General features: G+C 52.5%; 1 protein-coding gene across 1 annotated transcript; it reads right to left on the bottom strand.

Annotated features, from left to right (window-relative positions):
- Positions 1-4,148: 4,148 nt before the first annotated feature.
- Positions 4,149-17,149, bottom strand: NPTX2 (neuronal pentraxin 2). Its single transcript, XM_033193366.1, has 5 exons — positions 16,535-17,149; positions 14,625-14,841; positions 8,940-9,184; positions 6,727-6,906; positions 4,149-5,598 (listed from the first exon to the last, which is right to left on the bottom strand). The coding sequence occupies exons 1-5, from the start codon at positions 16,958-16,960 to the stop codon at positions 5,371-5,373; spliced, it is 1,296 nt and encodes a 431-aa protein (XP_033049257.1). The 5' UTR covers positions 16,961-17,149; the 3' UTR covers positions 4,149-5,370.
- Positions 17,150-18,557: the final 1,408 nt, after the last annotated feature.

The raw sequence follows: 18,557 nt of genomic DNA, 5'->3' as shown, positions 1-18,557 counted from the left end.
CAAAAATTCTCTCCCATTCTGTAGGTTGCCTGTTCACTCTGATGGTAGTTTCTTTTGCTGTGCAGAAGCTCTTTAGTTTAATTAGATCCCATTTGTCAATTCTGGCTTTTGTTGCCGTTGCTTTTGGTGTTTTAGACATGAAGTCCTTGCCCATGCCTATGTCCTGAATGGTATTACCTAGGTTTTCTTCTAGGGTTTTTATGGCTTTAGGTCTAACATTTAAGACTCTAATCCAGTTTGAATTAATTTTCATATAAAGAGTGAGGAAAGGATCCAGTTTCAGCTTTTTACTTATGGCTAGCCAATTTTCCCAGCACCATTTATTAAATAGAGAATCCTTTCCTCATTTCTTGTTTTTGTCAGGTTTGTCAAAGATCAGATGGCTGTAGATGTGTGGTATTATTTCTGAGGGCTCTGTTCTGTTCCATTGGTCTATATCTCTATTTTGGTACCAGTACCATGTTGTTTTAGTTAGTGTAGCCTTGTAGTATAGCTTGAAGTCAGGTAGCATGATGCCTCCAGCTTTGTTCTTTTGGCTTAGGATTGTCTTGGCAATGCGGGGTCTTTTTTGGTTCCATATAAACTTTAAAGCAGTTTTTTTCCAATTCTGTGAAGAAAGTCATTGGTAGCTTAATGGGGATGGCATTGAATCCATAAATCACCTTGGGCAGTATGGCCATTTTCACAATATTGACTCTTCCTATCCATGAGCATGGTATGTTCTTCCATTTGTTTGTGTCCTCTTTTATTTCACTGAGCAGTGGTTTGTAGTTCTCCTTGAAAAGGTCCTTTACATCTCTTGTAAGTTGGATTCCTAGGTATTTTATTCTCTGTGAAGCTATTGTGAATGGGAGTTCATTCTACAGTTGTCTTTTAAATCAGATAGAAGAAGAAAAGACTTATAAACAAAAAAATGCACTTACACTTTGATAATTACACACACAGCTACCTTTAACAGTGCCCTTTATTTCTTCAAGTAGATTTGAGTTACCATCTAGTATCCTTTCACTTTGGCCTAAAGGACTCCCGTTAGTATTTTTTTGTAGAGCAGATCTACTAGTGTCAAATTGTCAGTTTTTGTTTATTTGGAATGTCTTAGTTTTGCCTTCATTTTTGAAGGATAGCTTTGTCAGATATAGGATTCTTGGCTGACAGTATTTTTCTTTCAGCACTTTGAATGTGTCCATCCCTCTGCCTCCTGGCATCCATAGATTCTGATGAGAATTCAGTTGTAAATTTTATTGAGGATTTCTTGTACATCTCGAATCTCTTCTCTCTTGCTGCTTTCAAAATTGTCTGTCTTTAGTTGGTTTTCAACAGTTTATGATATTTCTAGGTGTGAATTTCTCTGTTTATCCTACTTGGAGTTTAGGTTTTTAAAAATTGTATGTTATTTCTCTCCCCAAATTCCAAATATCAGCAAGTCAGGATGACTACTTCCAAGTATATCCTAAATCCTTCCACTATTTTTTTTGTCTCCCCTGCTACTTCCCTAGTCCAAGCCATCATGACCTCTTAACACGACTAGTACAGTAACCTCCTTACGAGTCTCTCTACTTCCCTTTACAATGCTCTACAGTTTATTCTCCATCCACCAGGAAGAGCAGTGGACTAACAATGTTAATCACATTATCACATTCCTCTGCTTAAAACTTCCAGACTTCCCATTTCACTGAGATGTCAACACAGGCTCTTTGTGATCTGACCCTACAATCTCTTCATCCCATCCACCCCTCCCCTCTCTAGTGAATGCAGCCACCCTGGCTATTTCTTCTCTTGAACATCCAAGCTCAGCTGTACCTTAGGTCTTCACACTTCCTGTTCCCTCTGTCTGTGGGGTTCTGCCCATGATTGGTTCCCTCTCTTCAATTAGGTCCCAGCTTAAATGTGACCCCAGAAAGTAGTTCCCCAGTTACTCCATATCACATCACCAGCGTTTTTCTTGTTTATATATTTGCCTTCTATCTGCACTTCCCACTGAAATTAATCTCCATTTAAAAGGAGAACTTTGCTATGTTGCTCACCATTGCATCTTGAGTGCCTGGAATAGTTGCTGACACAAAGTAGGTGCCCCAAATATTTGTTGATAGAATAAATTATAACATCTGTGCTCAAAAGGAAGTCATCTTTTCTTTCTGAGAGCTTCTGTATAAGGAGAGCTGATGTCAAAGCCCCCAGAGGCTGGGCAGGATCTTGGTCTGCCTTTCCTATTGGTGGAGACGTGGTCCCAGGCTGCCTTTGATTTAGCTGCATTTTATTACTTTTCAATTCATTAATCATTGATCATTTGGCTACAGTTTCCATGACAACCCTTAACCAACCTGAATATTCCATCATCTAGGACAATCTCTACCCCACCCTTCTTGGAGAACCCAGTTTGCTATCAGTATTTTTCCAGCCTTGCACAAAGGATAAGAGTTTTGAGGCCAAGCGTGGTGGCTCACGCCTGTAATCCCAGCACTTTGGGAGTCCATGGCAGGCGGATCACGAGGTCAGAAGATCGAGATCATCCTGGCTAACACAGTGAAACCCCGTCTCTACTAAAAATACAAAAAATTAGCTGGGCATGGCAGCGGGTGCCTGTAGTCCCAGCTACTCGGGAGGCTGAGGCAGGAGAATGGCATGAACCTGGGAGGCAAGGTTGCAGTGAGCCAAGATCGCGCCACTGCACTCCAGCCTGGGCAACAGAGCGAGACTCCTTCTCAAAAAAAAAAAGTCTTGAGTGGGGGAAACTGAGGCCACAGGTCTCCTTCACATGGGAGGATCAAGGCATAAGGAACTTGCTGGATTGCATAAATGATTCTTGTTTCTGCTTGTATGTCAGGAGGACCAAACTGCCAACAGGAGGACCAGTGTGTAGCTATGATACGGAGAGCTGGTTCTCCCATCTTCGGGTCAGATCAGCAAGGAACATTTTGATCCCCTGTTGTGGGCTCAGAGCTCTTCCAGTTGCAGGGAGGAAGTTATCTGGTTCAGCAGGGTTTCCAAAGCCCTGATGCAAAGCGATGCTCTTTGGGGAGGCTGCGCCTGGGAAGCGAGTTGGGCCGGCTCAGCGCCTGGCATGCATATGAAATGAGGAAACCCCTCAGCACCTTTCAGGGGGAGATCTGAGTAGCTGGTGTTTCCAGCATGAAGGGGATTCAAAACAAACTGCTCTCCACCAGGTCTCAGCACTTTTGAGTTTCAAAGGTCCCTGAGCAGGATATCTGGCCTCATTTCATGCTCTACCCAACACCAGTGGTTTTCAGTTCTTGCCAAGTTATACTTCACAACATCAAAAATAGACTCCAGGAACCTCCGTGACCTCCCGGTCTTGGTTTCGGAGGTTATGGCTTCCATTTCAGCCTTGGTATCAAGTACATCTGGCGCACGGTGTCAGTTGGCTCCAAGATTAGGCTCTGCTCCGTGATAGAGCAGAAATATAATAGCAGAGTATAATAGAAATTGACATTGCTACTTGGAAAAAGGACAAACTAAGTTACATTCTGCAGCTACCAAGACAGAGTAAAGCTACAAAAGTGGAAAGAGGTGGTGGTGGGGCAAGGGGGAATCTAATGCTTGTGGAGGGGGAAAGACGGTCAACACACCTGCCAGGGCCAGGTGGGCACAGAGAGGCCGATCTGGGAGGACACAATGGCACTGGGCGCCTTGGAGTGAGCAGTGGAAGGGACAGAGCCCTTGGAGCCACGGGCCAGCTTTGAGCCCAGCTCCATCCTCTACGGGCTGCATGATCCCAAAATAGCTTTAATTGTTGTGTATTCACCCGTAAAATGGGATTAGCTCATTCCGGGAGGATTCAATGAGATGATGTCTAAAGAACACCTACAGAGTAGACGCTAAGGATGTACCACACCTGGAAGGCGGCTGCAGTTCTTCTAGCTAAGCTGGCTCTCCTGGTTGAGAAGACAGGGGTGGGCTGGGGACAAGAAGCCTGGGCAGAGCCTGCCAGGCACCCACAGCCTGAGCCAGGCATTGAAATAGGAAGGATGGACGGCTGGACCACACCCTCCTCTAACCATCCTCAGCACCCCCAAACCCACCAGATGTAGGCTCCAGCAAACCAGAGCCATCATCCTTCTGCCAGAAGTTGCAAAGCCCTACCCCTTCCCACCTTCACCCCCAGAACATGAGGAAGACAAACACAGAAGCATCTTTCAGTGCACTTTAATCAAAATTCCGTCATCAGAAGAGTTCTCATAGCATACAATGTCAGGATGGGCATGTCGACTTGATCCTACAAATGGAATATCCACAGATTTGCACTTCAAACATGTATGAAAAATAAAATATATAATATTTAGCTTTATAAATTTCCCCACTTTGTCACTTTATCTTTAAAATAAATGACTACCCCTGTCCAATACGGTGAGTAGCTTGGAGTCACTCAGTCAGTCTCCAGGCAAATGATCTCTGTTTTCTTGAGGAGTTCTGTAGGGAAATAGTTGATGAAGACAGTCCACTGCTTACAAGAATCAACATGAATTTAAAACAAGCACACTCTTCACAGTGGGCGGAACATCAGAAAAGGGGAGGCTTCTTCTAATGGCTGTTCTTTTCTGTTGGGAAAAAAAAAAAAAAATCCTCCAAACCACACCGGATGGTTGTAAAAAGCTGCAATGGAACCTTTGGCACCAGATGAGAAGAGAGGCCTTTTAATGCCATAGCTAGTGATGATTCAGTCAAAGCATCGGTCTAAGGAAGAGATGATGGGGGAAGGGGCCGGAGGTCACAGTCCTTCTCCTTTCTGAGCCCCGCCCCCCCACTCCCCCTTTCCAGAGACACAGACAGCCCCTCTGCTTTGGGGAGGGCAGGGCTTTGTCTGGGCAGGCTGCGCGTTCTTCAGATGGGAAGATTCACAATGTATGGAACACAAAGGGAGAGGCCGTTTTGCAGATCGGGGGTAGCCGCTTGCTGAGAGCTTAGTCACCAGCGGGGACGCACTCAATGCACAAGGGACACGGCCACTCCAGTGGGATGGCTGCACAGCCGTGAAAGGGGACAGACAGAAGGGGTGCACGGGACACCAAGGAACTGGAGGGCAACAGGGCTCAGGCTGCGATAGCTTTACATGGGCTCTGAAGAGGGGCTGCTGGAACTGCCTCCACTTGTAGCAGGAGGGCAGAGATCCGCCCACTCGTGGCTTAGGGCATCTTCCCAGGGGACCCCGGCACTACTTCAAAGAGCAACAGAATCTTGGTAGGGAACAAATCAGCCAGTGACAGACACTGCCCTAGCCCCGGTCTTAGAGATTCCTGGGGAATGAGCTCAGAGACCCTGAGCCCAGACTGGCAAGAGTTTAAGTGGGGGAGTCAATGGCCCTGAACTTCCATGGCAACAGCCTGATCCCGGCCTCCTGGACAGAGAAGGCGGCTACAAGTCAAGGAGACGCTCCTCGCACGTCTCCACGGGCCACTTGGAGGCCCCCCCGAAGACATCGACGTTATTGTCCACCCACGGGATGATGTTGCCCGGCATGTTTGTGGAGCAGTTGGCGATGTTGACAATTTCTTGTGCGCGAAGGACGCGGTCCCATATGTTGAACTGGCTGAGCTCCCCGACAAACGCCTGAGTGGCATCAAACCTACCCCCCACGGTGTCCTGGGGAATGGGAACAAGACAGCTGCGTCAGGGCCGGTTCACAAGTCCCCCTGCACACGGGGTACAGACAGGAGATTTGGACATTTCTCTGATGCCCCCCCAGCTCTGACCAACACTACCTGTTTCTGCAGGTTCTGAAGCTCCCAGGCATGTCAGAACTGGCCTTTTAATGGGGAGGTGGCATTGCTCAAATCTCCCCATTTTACACAGGGGAAACTGAGGCTGGTAAGGGGAGACATTGCTCAGAGTCCCAAAGCTAGGATCATAGCCAGGTCTCATGACTCCTAGTCCCTCCCAGAGGAGATGTAGTAGGGGAAATTGAGGGAGGAGTGGGCCAAGGAGGAACCAGACTCAAAGCCCCCCAGTGCACCTGGCATCTACTCCCCACTGTCCATCATCAAAAACCCACACACAGACTGAAATGCCAACGCTTATCTCTCCTAGACCAGACAGCCAGCTTAGCCATTCCCTCCCCTAGATGGTAAGTTTCTTGAGGGCGCTTTGAGGTGCCACCCTTTCCTCCCTGTCTCCCACATGGGCTGAGCACCCACCATGGATTACCTAAGTGCCCCTTGCTGGGTATCAGGGTTGAGACCCTGAGCAGGTACTCCTGGAAGACACCAGCCCCACAATCCTGAGTCAGTACCATGAGCACTCCAGGAGACTCCCTCACTCAGCCTCCTCCCAGACAGAAGCTGGAGCCTGTGTCACGAGATGACCCATGACCACAGGGACACTCTCACCCCTCTGTGCCAGGTTCTATTTGGAATCTGTTTGAACCACACCCACCTGGTCCCTGCCATGCAGGCCATGTCCCCATGCCCAAACTCTAACCACAGGACAGCAAGGGCCAGGCTGCTGGGGTTCTCACTCCCCCAACCTGGCTGTCAGGACACCGTGGCCAGGTCTGTGGGGCCAACAGCTGGGGCCAGGAGCAGGAACAGCTGCAGGCCTGGCCTCGTGTGGCTCGGTTAGCCCCTCCTTGCACCATTCCTGGAAGGGTGCACGGCCACCCTGCACCCACCTGCGCCCACCTGCACCCACCCTGCGCCCACCTGTGTCCACCCGCAACCACCCTGCACCCACCTGCACCTGCTCTGCACCTGCCCTGTGCCCACCTGCACCCACCTGCTCTTGCCCAAGGATCAGCACTCCCCCAGGCTTGATGGGGTGCCAGGGAGCCAGGTTCTCCCCAGTGCCCAGCTTCTCTCCATCCTGGAACGCCTCCCACATGCCATCCCGTGTCGTCCAGGTGACACAGATGTGGTGCCACTTGCCATCACTGACAAACAGGGGCAGCTGTGCAACCTGCGGGCAGCAATGTGCAGGTAAGGACCTGCTGAGCCCATGCCCTCGGGGTTCCCCAGGGCAGGAAACAGGAAGGACACCCCACAATCCCCCTGGGCCACACTGCTCCTCCTGTCACCTGGGGTCATACGTGAAGAACATGAAAGGGGGCAGCTTCGGTGGAAACCCTGACCCCAGAGCGGCCCTCACATTAATGGGATACCTTTGGTGTCTGGCATGGCTGATGACCAAGCAGGTGTGAGGGTCAACACCCCCACACTGGCCCCGAGCTCTCCATGCCAGAGAACCTCGGGAAGTCAGGGCTCCACTGGGCCAGTCTCCTTGGAAAACAGACCAGAGATCCTCATTTCTCACGCCAAGTCCCAAACCTCCGTAGTGGCACGCAGGGATCTGTCTGTGTGCTGGGGGTGTGCCCTGTCCTCCCTGCACAGCGGCACGTGTGTGAGTATCTGTGTGGGCAGGGAGCTCACAGACAGCACGAGGAACTGGGGGGAGGACGCTGCCACCGGCCGGATCCCTGGCGGTCCTGCAAGCACTTTCCATGCAGGCTCGCCTATGAACCAGCCTGTGAACCACTGCACTGTTGCTGCTGGTCTCCTAGCAACCTGAAGCCTCCCTCCCAGGAATTTGCTGTTTACAAGCCGTCCAAACCCAGAGGACAACAAGGCTCTCAGCCCCACTGTGTCCTAGGGTGTTATTTAGAACAATTAACTCCTGGTTCAGGCAACGGGGTCTATCTAGGAGGAGCCCAGCAGGCTGATGCCACAGCATTTCTTAAACTTCGACAAACTCCACCCAGGGCAGTTCAGTGAAGATAGAGTGAGGGACTGAACTGCCCCTGCCTCCACCAGGGGTGGTCCGGGTGGCAGGGAGTTTGCATAGTCACTCAAATGCCCAAATCAGGCCAAGTTCTGAGAATGCTCTTTTTGTTATATGAAGTCTGCCGTTAGAATGAAAGTTTGGAAGCAGGGCTGTGAGAGGTACCCAGGAGGCCCAAAGTGGACTGTTTGTTTGTTTTTTTTTTAAGAGACAGGGTATCACTCTGTCACCCAGGCTGGAGTACAGTGGTGCGATCATAGCTCACTGCAGCCTCGACATCCTGGGCTCAAACTCATCCTTCTGCCTCAGCCTCCCGAGTAGCTGGAACTACAGGTGCATACCACCACACCTAGCTAACTTTTTAATTTTTTGTAGAGAAGGGGTCTTGCTATGTTGCCCAGGCTGCTCTCGAACTCCTGGGCTCAAGCGATCCTCCTGCCTCAGCCTCCCAACGCACTGGGATTACAGGCATGAGCTCCCATGCCCGGCTCTTGGAGCAGATCTCTTGAGAAGACCACTCCTGAATGCCAAAACCAAGCAGTCTATTAAGAAGGGGCATTTGCTCTGGAAAGGGCGATACTAAGGGTGTATATACCAGGTCAGCAGTGGCCATGGGCTGGGGCTGGGATCAGAGCTAACTATGAAGGGGTATAAGCGGGTTTTGGGGGGCAATGGAACTGTTTTATATTTTTTCATCCTGGTGGTAGTTACACAACTGTGTGCCTTTGTTAAAACTTCCTGAATTGTACATTAAAATGGGTACATTTTGCTGTAGGTAAATCATATCTCTAGAAACCTGATCCCCACCAAAATATGCTCGTGAGGAATGTCTTACACTGAGACACACACGCCCCCTTAATCAGTGTGGACCTGGGGAACAGCCCTCACTGACCGGCCTGAGGTCCTCTCTCAATCCAGGCCGCACACGGAGACCTGCTCCTTCTGCCCTTCCACGCACGGCCTAGGTGCCTGGACCTTCTGCTGCTTCGTGGTTGGACTCACAGCTCAGACCCCCACAAGCTGCAGCTGCCCCTCCCTGCCCCGCTCCTGCAAGCCACCCAGCATGTACAAAGCTATCCCCACCTCCAGGAGGACAGCCCCGCAGTCCCATGTCTGGGCCCCTTTGGTGTGGCGAGGACCGCCGGGGTGGGGACTGTGGCTCCCGCTACCACGCGATGGTTTCCGGGGAGGGTGGCGGTGCAGGCGGGCCTCACCTTGTCATTGATGAGCAGCTCGATGGGGTTGTTGCCCCACTCGATCAGCACGATCTCGTTGGCCTGCCCCGGCACCGCGTAGGAGAATGGGGTGCCAATGCCCGGCGAGGCGCTGGACCGCAGCCACAGGCAGATGGTGAACGCGTACAGCTCGGGCAGTGTCTTCTTGATCTTGCCGTATAGGTAGTTTGTGCGGAGCGGGAGGGACACCTTGAACGCATCTGGTGACTTAAAGGCGCTGTTGCCTGGAGGTGGGGAGGAAGAGAGGCCAGCAGCGTGTTAGGCCACCCCCTCGCCCCACCCACCAGCACTGCCCAGAGCCACGTCTTGCTAGATCCTCAAGCAGGTTCCTCACACAGCCTTGCTGGACCCTCCAGCAAGTGACCAAAGTCTGCTCCACACCAGCCACTGATAAAAGGCTGAAGTCCAGCAGGATTCAGGACACAAGAAGGAGTCCTTGTCCTTAGGGAGCTTACATTCAGGAGGGGAAGGTGACATGAAACCAGCAGCAGGTATATGAGGGAAGGCCAGGCAGTGGCTCCGGCTAAGACGGGGAGTGGCCAGGGGAGGGAAGGCAGAGGATGCAGGGAAGGCCCGGAAAGACCTACAGAAGAGAACCCCAGATACAGGTGACAGCAAGTACGGGACCCCGGGACACCCAGGAGAGGGAGGAAAAGGAAGATTTCGTGGGCACTGCGTGGGGCACGTTAGAGAATTTAGCTCCGTCTTTTAGGACAGGAAAAGAGGCCTCTTGAAATCTAGAAGAAAAAATGTTCTTGGATGGGTGTGGTGGCTCACACCTATATAATACCAGCATTTTGGGAGGCCGAGGCTGGAGGATTGCTTGCGGCCAAGAGTTCGAGACCAGCCTGTGCAACATAGCAAGACTCCGTCTCTACAAAAAAATTAAAAAATTAGCCAAGTGCAGTGGCTCATGCCTATAATCCCGGTGCTTTGGGAAGCTGAGATGGGAGGACTGCTTGAGCCCAGGAGTTCGAGAACAGCCTGGGCAACACGGCAAGACCTCATCTCTACAAAAAATATAAAAATTAGCTGGGCAGAGTGGCACACACCTGTGGTTCCAACTACTCAGGAGGCTGAGGTAGGGATCGCTTGAGCCCAGAAGGTCCAGGCTGTAGTGAGCTATGATTGCATCACTGCGCTCCCGCCTGGGTGACAGAGGCTCTGCTCAAAAAAAAAAAGAAAGAAAGAAAAGAAAAGAAAAAGCTCTGGTTCCTTCTAGTTAATACTCTCTTTTCACAAGTCATATTAGTTGACTAGAAAGCTTGAGGAAGGAGCAGAAGGTAGATTTAATTTTCTTGTGTTAAGCCAGAAACTGCTTCCTTAGCCATATCTTATCACTTATTTCCTTGAAATCTCGGCAGGATCTAGGAACTCTGGACTTGGGCTTAGAAGAAGGAAGTCTTACAGGGATCCAGGAACCCAATAAATACTTGTCGAGTGAGTGAGTCTGTGTCACTCCTCACAGGAAAGAATTACCACTGCCGAGGCGAAGGAGTCAGACTCCCGGGTCTTGACTCCACAACTTAACTCAGAAGTGGCTTTTTGGTCTAAATCCCTGACGAAAAGCACTTTGCTCTTTTCCTCCTCAAGAGAAGATTGAGTTTATTGATCGTTTCCCGTCGTCTGGAGCCAGTGGGAGGCAGGGGAACCGAACCACAGGGTGTCTCTCCTCATTTAGGGGAACACACCTGGCCAGAGCCTTGGCCCTTCCAGACCTTCCTGGAATTGGTGAGAATCCACCGGCCACCCCATGTCATTGGCGCTTCTAAAATCCTTGAAAACAAACTCTAGAATGGGTTTACATAATTTCCAATGCAGCCATGGTTGAAGTTCAAAATTAAGTAAACCACAGCAGCAGCCCCTATCCAGGCATCACAGATTCCAAAGTTTGTAGGACACCGTTTGATTGTGCCAGCTGTCATGGCAAAGGCTGCCCTCTTATTTGAGAACCTGACGCTGCCGTTGAAGGAATCTAAACACCCTTCACTCATTCAACAAGTGTTGGTTAAGCATCCACAAGGGCTCAGACAGTCTTTGAGGCAATCAGAGACAGGCGGGCTCTCTGAAGCCAGAACTGCCTGTGTCACTGTGGAGTTAAATCAGTCTCTTCTGCAGAACATGAGCCAGGATAAACCTTTCTCCACCACAATCCCCCAAACTCATTTTCCCTCAGAGTAAGTAATACACATGAAAGGCTCTCAGGGGCGGCAGTTCACATCTATCTAAGGAGGGTTTCTGCAAAGGAGCACAGCAGAACCCACTATCCCCTTTCTTTTTTTTGTTTTTTGTTTTTTTTTTTTTTTCTTTGAGACGGAGTCTGGCTCTGTCGCCCAGGCTGGAGTGCAGTGACCGGATCTCAGCTCACTGCAAGCTCCGCTTGCCGGGTTTATGCCATTCTCCTGCCTCAGCCTCTGGAGTAGCTGGGATTACAGGCGCCCGCCACCTCGCCCAGCTAGTTTTTTGTATTTTTTAGTAGAGACGGGGTTTCACCGTGTTCGTTAGGATGGTCTCGATCTCCTGACCTCGTGATCCGCCCGTCTCGGCCTCCCAAAGTGCTGGGATTACAGGCTTGAGCCACCGCGCCCGGCCCACTATCCCCTTTCTAACTTCTCTGGAACAGGCAGTGTGTACATTCTAGAATCTGGGCTTCACGTGTTGCGTGTACTCACATCTGCCAGTGGTGGTCTCCTGATTGCTCCTGACCTCCTAAGGATGGGCACCTCTCCCAAGAGGTGCCACTGCAGAGCTGCTGGGCACCTGGCAAGGGCTGGGGAAGATCTGCTCACCCAAGAAGCCAACGGGCCAGGCCAGAGTGAAAGCTGGGACTAGTCCCTCATTAGGCTGAAAAGCAAAACTGAGAGAGAGAACCAGAATGTCCCTACTCTCCCATTTTTGCAGGTTGCATAGTTGAGGCTCGGAGGCTCAGCGAAGTGAGGTGACGTATCCAAGGTCACACAGCTAGTGAATGATAGGCCAGGGGCCAGAAGTCCCTCTTTCCAAGACACGTAGCCACTCGCACTTAATCTTCAAGTGGCAAATGACCATGTTCTTAATGAAGGCATCATTGTCTAATAAAGAGAAATGGCTGCTATACTTGCGGGAGGGCAGCCTTGCCGATCTGATACGACTGTGTGGGTAATACTGTCAGCTTGGTGACAACAGATAGGTTTAATTAGAGCTGGGAGAGCCGAGGGGCAGAGGAGGGGGCCTGTACCCTGAGAGCCAGTGCCTTTTATTTAAATAAAACAGCTTGGCGGTTTGGAGGAAACTTGGTTAAAACCAATTAAGGAATTAAAAGGCCTGACCAATAAATCAAACACTGCAGGTGGCAGCAAGGTTCAGCAGGGGGTGGGCAGCCTGGGGCTGGAAGAGAGGCAGCTTTGGTTTTCTCAGCAGCAACGTTTCTTTCAACACTGAGCCAAGCGGTGCCTGGACAGCTGGCCCGGACTCTGGAGGCCCTTGCAGAGGAGCAGGTCTTGCAGCCCAGAAAAGCAAGCAACCCTGGGCCCCGGGCGGCAGGGGCGCCCACATGCCACGGGTCAGGTGTTTGCTCGGGGCTCCAAAGAGCCTCGACCCAGCAGGGCTGAGGCCTACACACCGCTCCAGGCTGCGGCCTCCATCACCCCTCTGGGGGCTCCACCAACTTCACTCCCAGCTCTGCAATCTGCTGGCGACGTGAACGCAGGCATCACTTCAGCTCTCTGACTTGAGTCCCTCGTCTGAACTAATACCTACCTTGCAGGGTCGTGCCAGGGGTTACAGAATGCCAAGTGTGGAACTCACAGTTGAGCATCTGGTCCCCAAGGGGTGGAGGCTGATGGACCAAAGGCCAGAGTCTCCCCACCAAGGCCCCCTGCCTGGCATGAGGTTGAGGTCTAGCTACTCGGGATTCAGCTGGATGTGTCTAAGAAATTTGGCCTCGTTTCCAATCACAGTACATTTGGGGGACTGGGCATTTCCACATCTCTCTACAATTGTCAAAAACAGGACAAATATAAACTCAGAATTGCCCAGAAGATAAACTGGTCTGCAGATGATCACTTTCCTTAAAGCACATCCCAGAGCTGAGTTGGTGGAGCTTACCAAAGGATTCTAGATTTCCCATGGCAGGATGAAGAGAGACTGAGCTGCCTCTCTGGGGTGCATAAATGGCCAGCAGGGTTTTTGCCCTCGTAGAGGTGAGCTTCCCCTCTGTGCCAGACGAGCTCTGAGGGCTTTCTGGGAAACTAAAGGATCAAGAGTCAGGCTGGCAGGGCCTGAGTCCGGACTGTTTCTTTCTGGCTGGTAACGGACAGGCTGGGGACGAAAGGGACAGTCACGAAGTGGCAGCTTCTGGGTGGCCAAAGCTGTGATGATTGCTTACCTTAGGAGTAAGCCCAGTGAAATGACATCGGCCTTGAGTCAGAGAAAGAGAAGGAGGAGGTGCAGGTTGATGTGACTGTCACTGTTTACCAGCTAGTGGCCCAGGCCCCACTTTGGGCCCCTCTCCCCAAAAGATACATGTCCTGCTGAGAACGGATTGTTTTTCTCATCTACGAAACGGGTATACCAGGAGTCTGAGCTCCCGCCTGGCACGACTAAGGCTCTGGCTCAGGATTCTGTTTACCCAACCCCTTGTGGCAACTTGGCCACTGTGCAGAGGGAGATTTACAGCCATCAAAGTCTCTCACAGAGCCCTTCTCTTGTTCCACAGCTCCCCTTTCGAGAGACGAACTACCTTTAGTGTGCCAGCTCCAAAGCCCTGGCTGTCCCGAGGATCCACTGTGGCTCAGGCGGGGTCCACGGAGCCACGCTCACCTGTGCCTAGATGCTCCCTTCTCCTGTCATGGGAGGAGGGCCACAGCGTTGACTGCTTTACCTTCAGGGATGGCTCCTGAGGCCACCCAGCAACAGAGGGGAGACAGAGAGGAAGATGTTTTGGAAACTCAAGAATCTAACAGGTAAGCCATACTCACCTTTTTCTGAGAAGGGCAAGGAAGAAAAGATGGGTTTTTCTGGAGGAAGAGACTAGGAAAGGGATGAAAGAGACCTGTGGCTTGTGGATGCTGGCTGTAAAATGGAACAGTAACATCAGCCCCTTCTCCATCTGCACCACCTCGGCCAAGGTCATTGGATGGTCTGCTATTGGGCATCCTCCTATCAGTGCATGGAACGGAGTCACAGGGAAGTGGCTTCATCAGGTTAGTGCCTCTGGGAAAATGCCAGTCCTATAAACACCCACTACGGGCAAACCTACAACTTCACACCCAAGCCACCCAGCGGTTTGGGGGTTGATGATGCGATCTGAATTATCCCCTGATCCCTCCCTCTCTGTCTCCTGTAGGAGAAACTTACTCACCACAGTGTGAGCAGAGAAGAGAAAGATATGCAGAGTCTGCTGCCAGGACTAGTTAAGAAGGGACTGAAATGCCCCTGTAGTTGCTTATCGAAGTTGGTCCTGGGCACATTCACTTTTCCCTGGATCATGCCAGTGGGGCTGGGGGCTGGCAGCTCATTCCTGAGATGACCATGCTCAGTTACCTTTATTATTTGCTTACACACCCAGGAACTAGGCCCATGTGGTGTCACAATCCCTGCTGTCCATCAACTGGAATCACATGTCTGACCACAAGTGGTGAAAATCAGGCCACTCCCAGACAGAGAAACAGGCCAGGCACACACCTCGCTCCAGCTCGGTGACCCTCTGCAGCAGCGCGTTCAGGGTGCTCTCCGTCTTCTGCCGGTGAGCAGACGTCTCATTGTGCAGCAGGGACTTCTCGTCCTCCAGCTCTGCCACCTTGCGCAGAAGCTGTCTCTCCAGCTCCCCCAGCCGCCGCTGGAGCACTTCGCGGAAGTCGCCGGGCAGCCCAGCATTGGACACGTTTGCTCTGAGCTGGTGCTTTCAGCCACCGGGGAGAAGGGAGGAGGACAGAAAGAGTCAAAAAGAAATTGTGAAATGTGGCTGTGATGGCCCGACCACATAGGGAGAAGCTTCCAAAACTAAGAACTGAATTGTGCCACTGGCAGGCAGGGGAGCATCTCACTGATGCTTTTTTGGTATGGAAAAGATTTCAAAGTCAGACAAGAATTACTTTGCTGCAATATTTGAAACTTGTGAATCTCATTTTCCCTTCTCAAAAAGCCGTTTTTCTCCTCTTACTAAAAAGTCAACATTCTAGGTCTGGCCCCTATAATTCTATGCTGGGTAGATACCAAAACGCAGCTCTAGGATTTTCTCCTTTTTTAAGAGTAAATCGATGGTTACACAAAGCCAAGGAGCTTTCACCTACAAATGAAAACAGCCCCCAAGTTCCGGTCTGGCACGAAGGTAAATAACTATGCATGCAGAGATGTTTCTGGAAAATGACAGATCTAAAACATTGCTATTTTGAACTCCAGCAATCTTTGTTTTTAATGCTGTTTCTAAATCCTCACTTCCTATTTCTTTTTCTCCTCTACCATCATGTGGTTCTGGAGGCTGTGGCAGGCTGCCTGCCCATAAGTTCATGGCAAGCTACTTACCCTTCTCCACAAAGTGTTCCAAATTGTGAAATGCATATAATGGGATCTGCCTCGTGCCATTCATTGTTCCAAGGATTAAAAAACTAAATAATGTGCCTGACTTATTTAGTGCTCCAGAAATGTTAGCTGTTAGCAATCACAATGAATCAGGGGATATACAGATGCTGGAAATACTGTATTCAGCTCTCACGCCAAAAGAAACCCTCGAGTCATTTTTGCAATAATTACCACCTGTAATTTAAACATAGTTTTGCTGAGAAGTATTTTCACAAAGGCTATTAGCAGCAATGTCCACACTTCTTAAAAAGGGTGGAGCCTAAAGATTAAAAATAATTGAAGATTTTTCTCTCAAAGTTCCAAACTGCACGCATCTTCCCTCCGTGGAGGGAGAGAGAGAGAAGGGAATAAGGTCCCCTCCCCTGAAGGGACCAATCCGGAAGAGCACCTTAATGTGACCCAACTCGTAGGCAGGGGAGTCTTGGAAGTTAACCAGAGGTTACCTCTAATGCGCGCTCTGGGGTCTCCGAGGGTGACCCCCTGCGCTCGCCTCCCTGCAACCCCCACCCCCGGCCTTCCGCCCCCTCTAGTCCAGCCTGACCTGATTTATAGAAAGAAACACCAGATGCCCTGGGCAGCTGACCTCCCGCGGCAGCCTCGCAGCAACCCGCACGGCCTGCGGCAGCGCATCCCAGCTCGCAGAGATTTGGACATTTGCAAGAGGATAGAAGCTACCGCGTCCCCGGGTATTTGGCGCCCGCGGCTTGGCCGTCTGGGTTCTCCAGCTCGGACCTCGGGAAGTGCTCCGCGGATCCTGCCGGCAATCCCGGCGCGCGGGGGTGGAATTTAAACGTTTCCTTCCAGCAAGAGCAGCGGTGTGGGAAGGGATACCACGCAGCGGAGTTCCCGAGCTGGATCTAGACCCCCGCCTTTCACCTTCAAGTCCAGCTCACCCCACGGACGATCACACCCTCCCCAGGGCCAGGACCCCTTTCCCCATCCTCCCGAGTCTTCCGCCCCCGACTCGGGAGCGTCCCCATTCCAGGTCCCCCGCACTCCCCGTGGGCCGCTACCTCGAGGCTCTCCAGGCGGTCCTTGAGGGTCTGCAGCGAGCGGCTGAGCTGCTCCACGACGTGGCCGGGGTCCCGCGGTAGGTCGCCCATAGTGTCCTTGCCTGTGGCCCCTGTGCCGCGCGCCTTGCCGCCCGCCAGCCCCTCGCAGCGCGCTAGCTTGCCCGTGAGCTCGCGGATGGCCTCGCGCTGCGCGCCCAGCGTCTCTTTCTGCTGCACGACGGTCTCGCGCAGCTGCAGCACAGCGGCCCGCAGCTCCTCCTCGGGACTCAGCGCGCCGCCCTGCATGGGCATCGCGGGCAGCGGGCAGCCGGCGTGCACTGCCTCCGGGGGCAGTGCAGTGCACACGAAGCGGCGGCCGGGCGCCGGGCTGTCCTGGGCCCCGGTGGCCACGGCGAGCGCCACGCTGGCGGCCAGCAGCGCCAGCATCCCGCTGCCGCCGCCGCGCTCAGTCCCGCAAGGGCAGGCGGGCGCCGTCGGGGCGCTCCGCGGGAGGCGCCTTAGCGGCTGCCAGTAGCCGCGCTGTTGTCTCGAGGGTCGCGTGCACCACCGGGCCGACGTCTCCCACCGGGCCGACGTCTCCCACCGTGTCACAACGGCAACCTCCGCGCTGCTCGGCGCTCTGGCCCTGCCCGGCCCGCGCGCCCTTTCTTAAGCTGGGGGGCGGAGGGGGCCGGCGCGTGGGGCGCGCGCCACGAGCTCTGATTGGCTCGGCTGGGTGCGCGTCACGCAGTGGGCGGGGCGGGGCGGGGGCGCTTCCCGTTGCGCGCCTGGCGGCCGGGCGGGCGCGTGGGCCGGAGCCTGAGGCAAGAGCGCGAGGTCCGGCGCCCCACCTCAGGAAAGGAGACCTGAGATGGAAGACGACCTTGGGGCTCTCGAGTGCCTCGGCTGGCTTTGCCCGGGCGCCCCTCGAACCCACCTGAGGACGCGGGCATCACAGGCTGAGGAGAAAGTGGGAACCCTTCGGTGCCCGGTGCCACTTCCTCAGGGTGGCTTCCGGCGAGGCACTGGGCCTCTCTGTGCGTTCGCCGCGGCCCTCAGGGAGGCGTTTTCTCCAGCAGGAGCAGCCCACCAGGCGGGACTCGAACCCCTACTGCCATCGCGAGCCACCCCCGCGGCAGGCGTGGGCCACCTCGTCAAGGCCCGGCCACCTCACTCTCGAGGCGGGAAGGAGCCGCACGACGGCCGCCTCCGGATGCAACGGTCCCCGGGACGCGCTCCATGGCCCCGCCTCCACCCCCCGCGCCGACTCGGAAGACGCTCGGGAAGAATCCCCGGGGCCTCGGGGACCGGGACCAGGACCAGGCACCGGACGCTGACGGGAAGGAGGGGACACCCGGAGTTGGGGACAAAGTCACAAGGCCACTCGCAGAGTCCTCGCGCGCGTGTTCATCGACTGCCCCCTCGGCGGTGACCTTATTCAGCAAGACCTGAGCTCAGGGGGCGGGGTGACATCTAACTGGAGTCATGGCGATGGAGCCACTAGGTCAAACAGTACCCGGTCCTTGTAACCAGGGGGCCCGCAGTGTCACCACTGCCTCAAAGTGAGGCCACTGCCCTCAGCTTCTTGGAGACAGTAGATATGAGCAGAAACCCCCAAAAGTCAGGAGCAAATTTGTTTCAGAATCTCTCCAAATCTGTGGCTTAAAACAAGTTCAGAGGGATTTTGGTGCACAGCTACAGACTGAGCTGGTTTACTGCACATTTATAAATGGAAATCTTTATTTCTTTTCCTTTCTATGTTTTTAAGAAATCCTGTTGCAAGGTCATTAATCACGTTATCCATTATACCAGAAACAAATGGATTTGTCACTTGTGCGCAGAAGCCGAGGTTGATTCTGAAAGCAAATTGTATCAAAATAAATGAAATTATTATGATAATATAAACTAGACTGCAGTGATTAATCTCTAGAAACCAAATTCTGACCCGCTTTGCACATTAAACAATAGCTTCTGTTATGTAAATAGTTGTGGGGTTTTCAAGGACATTATTGCTAAATTACAAGAAAAGTTCTATTCATGAAAA

Source organism: Trachypithecus francoisi, unplaced genomic scaffold (assembly GCF_009764315.1).
Source record: "Trachypithecus francoisi isolate TF-2019V2 unplaced genomic scaffold, Tfra_2.0 Lachesis_group4, whole genome shotgun sequence".
Taxonomy (NCBI): Eukaryota; Metazoa; Chordata; class Mammalia; order Primates; family Cercopithecidae; genus Trachypithecus; species Trachypithecus francoisi.
This window is presented reverse-complemented; position numbering and strand designations above follow the sequence as displayed.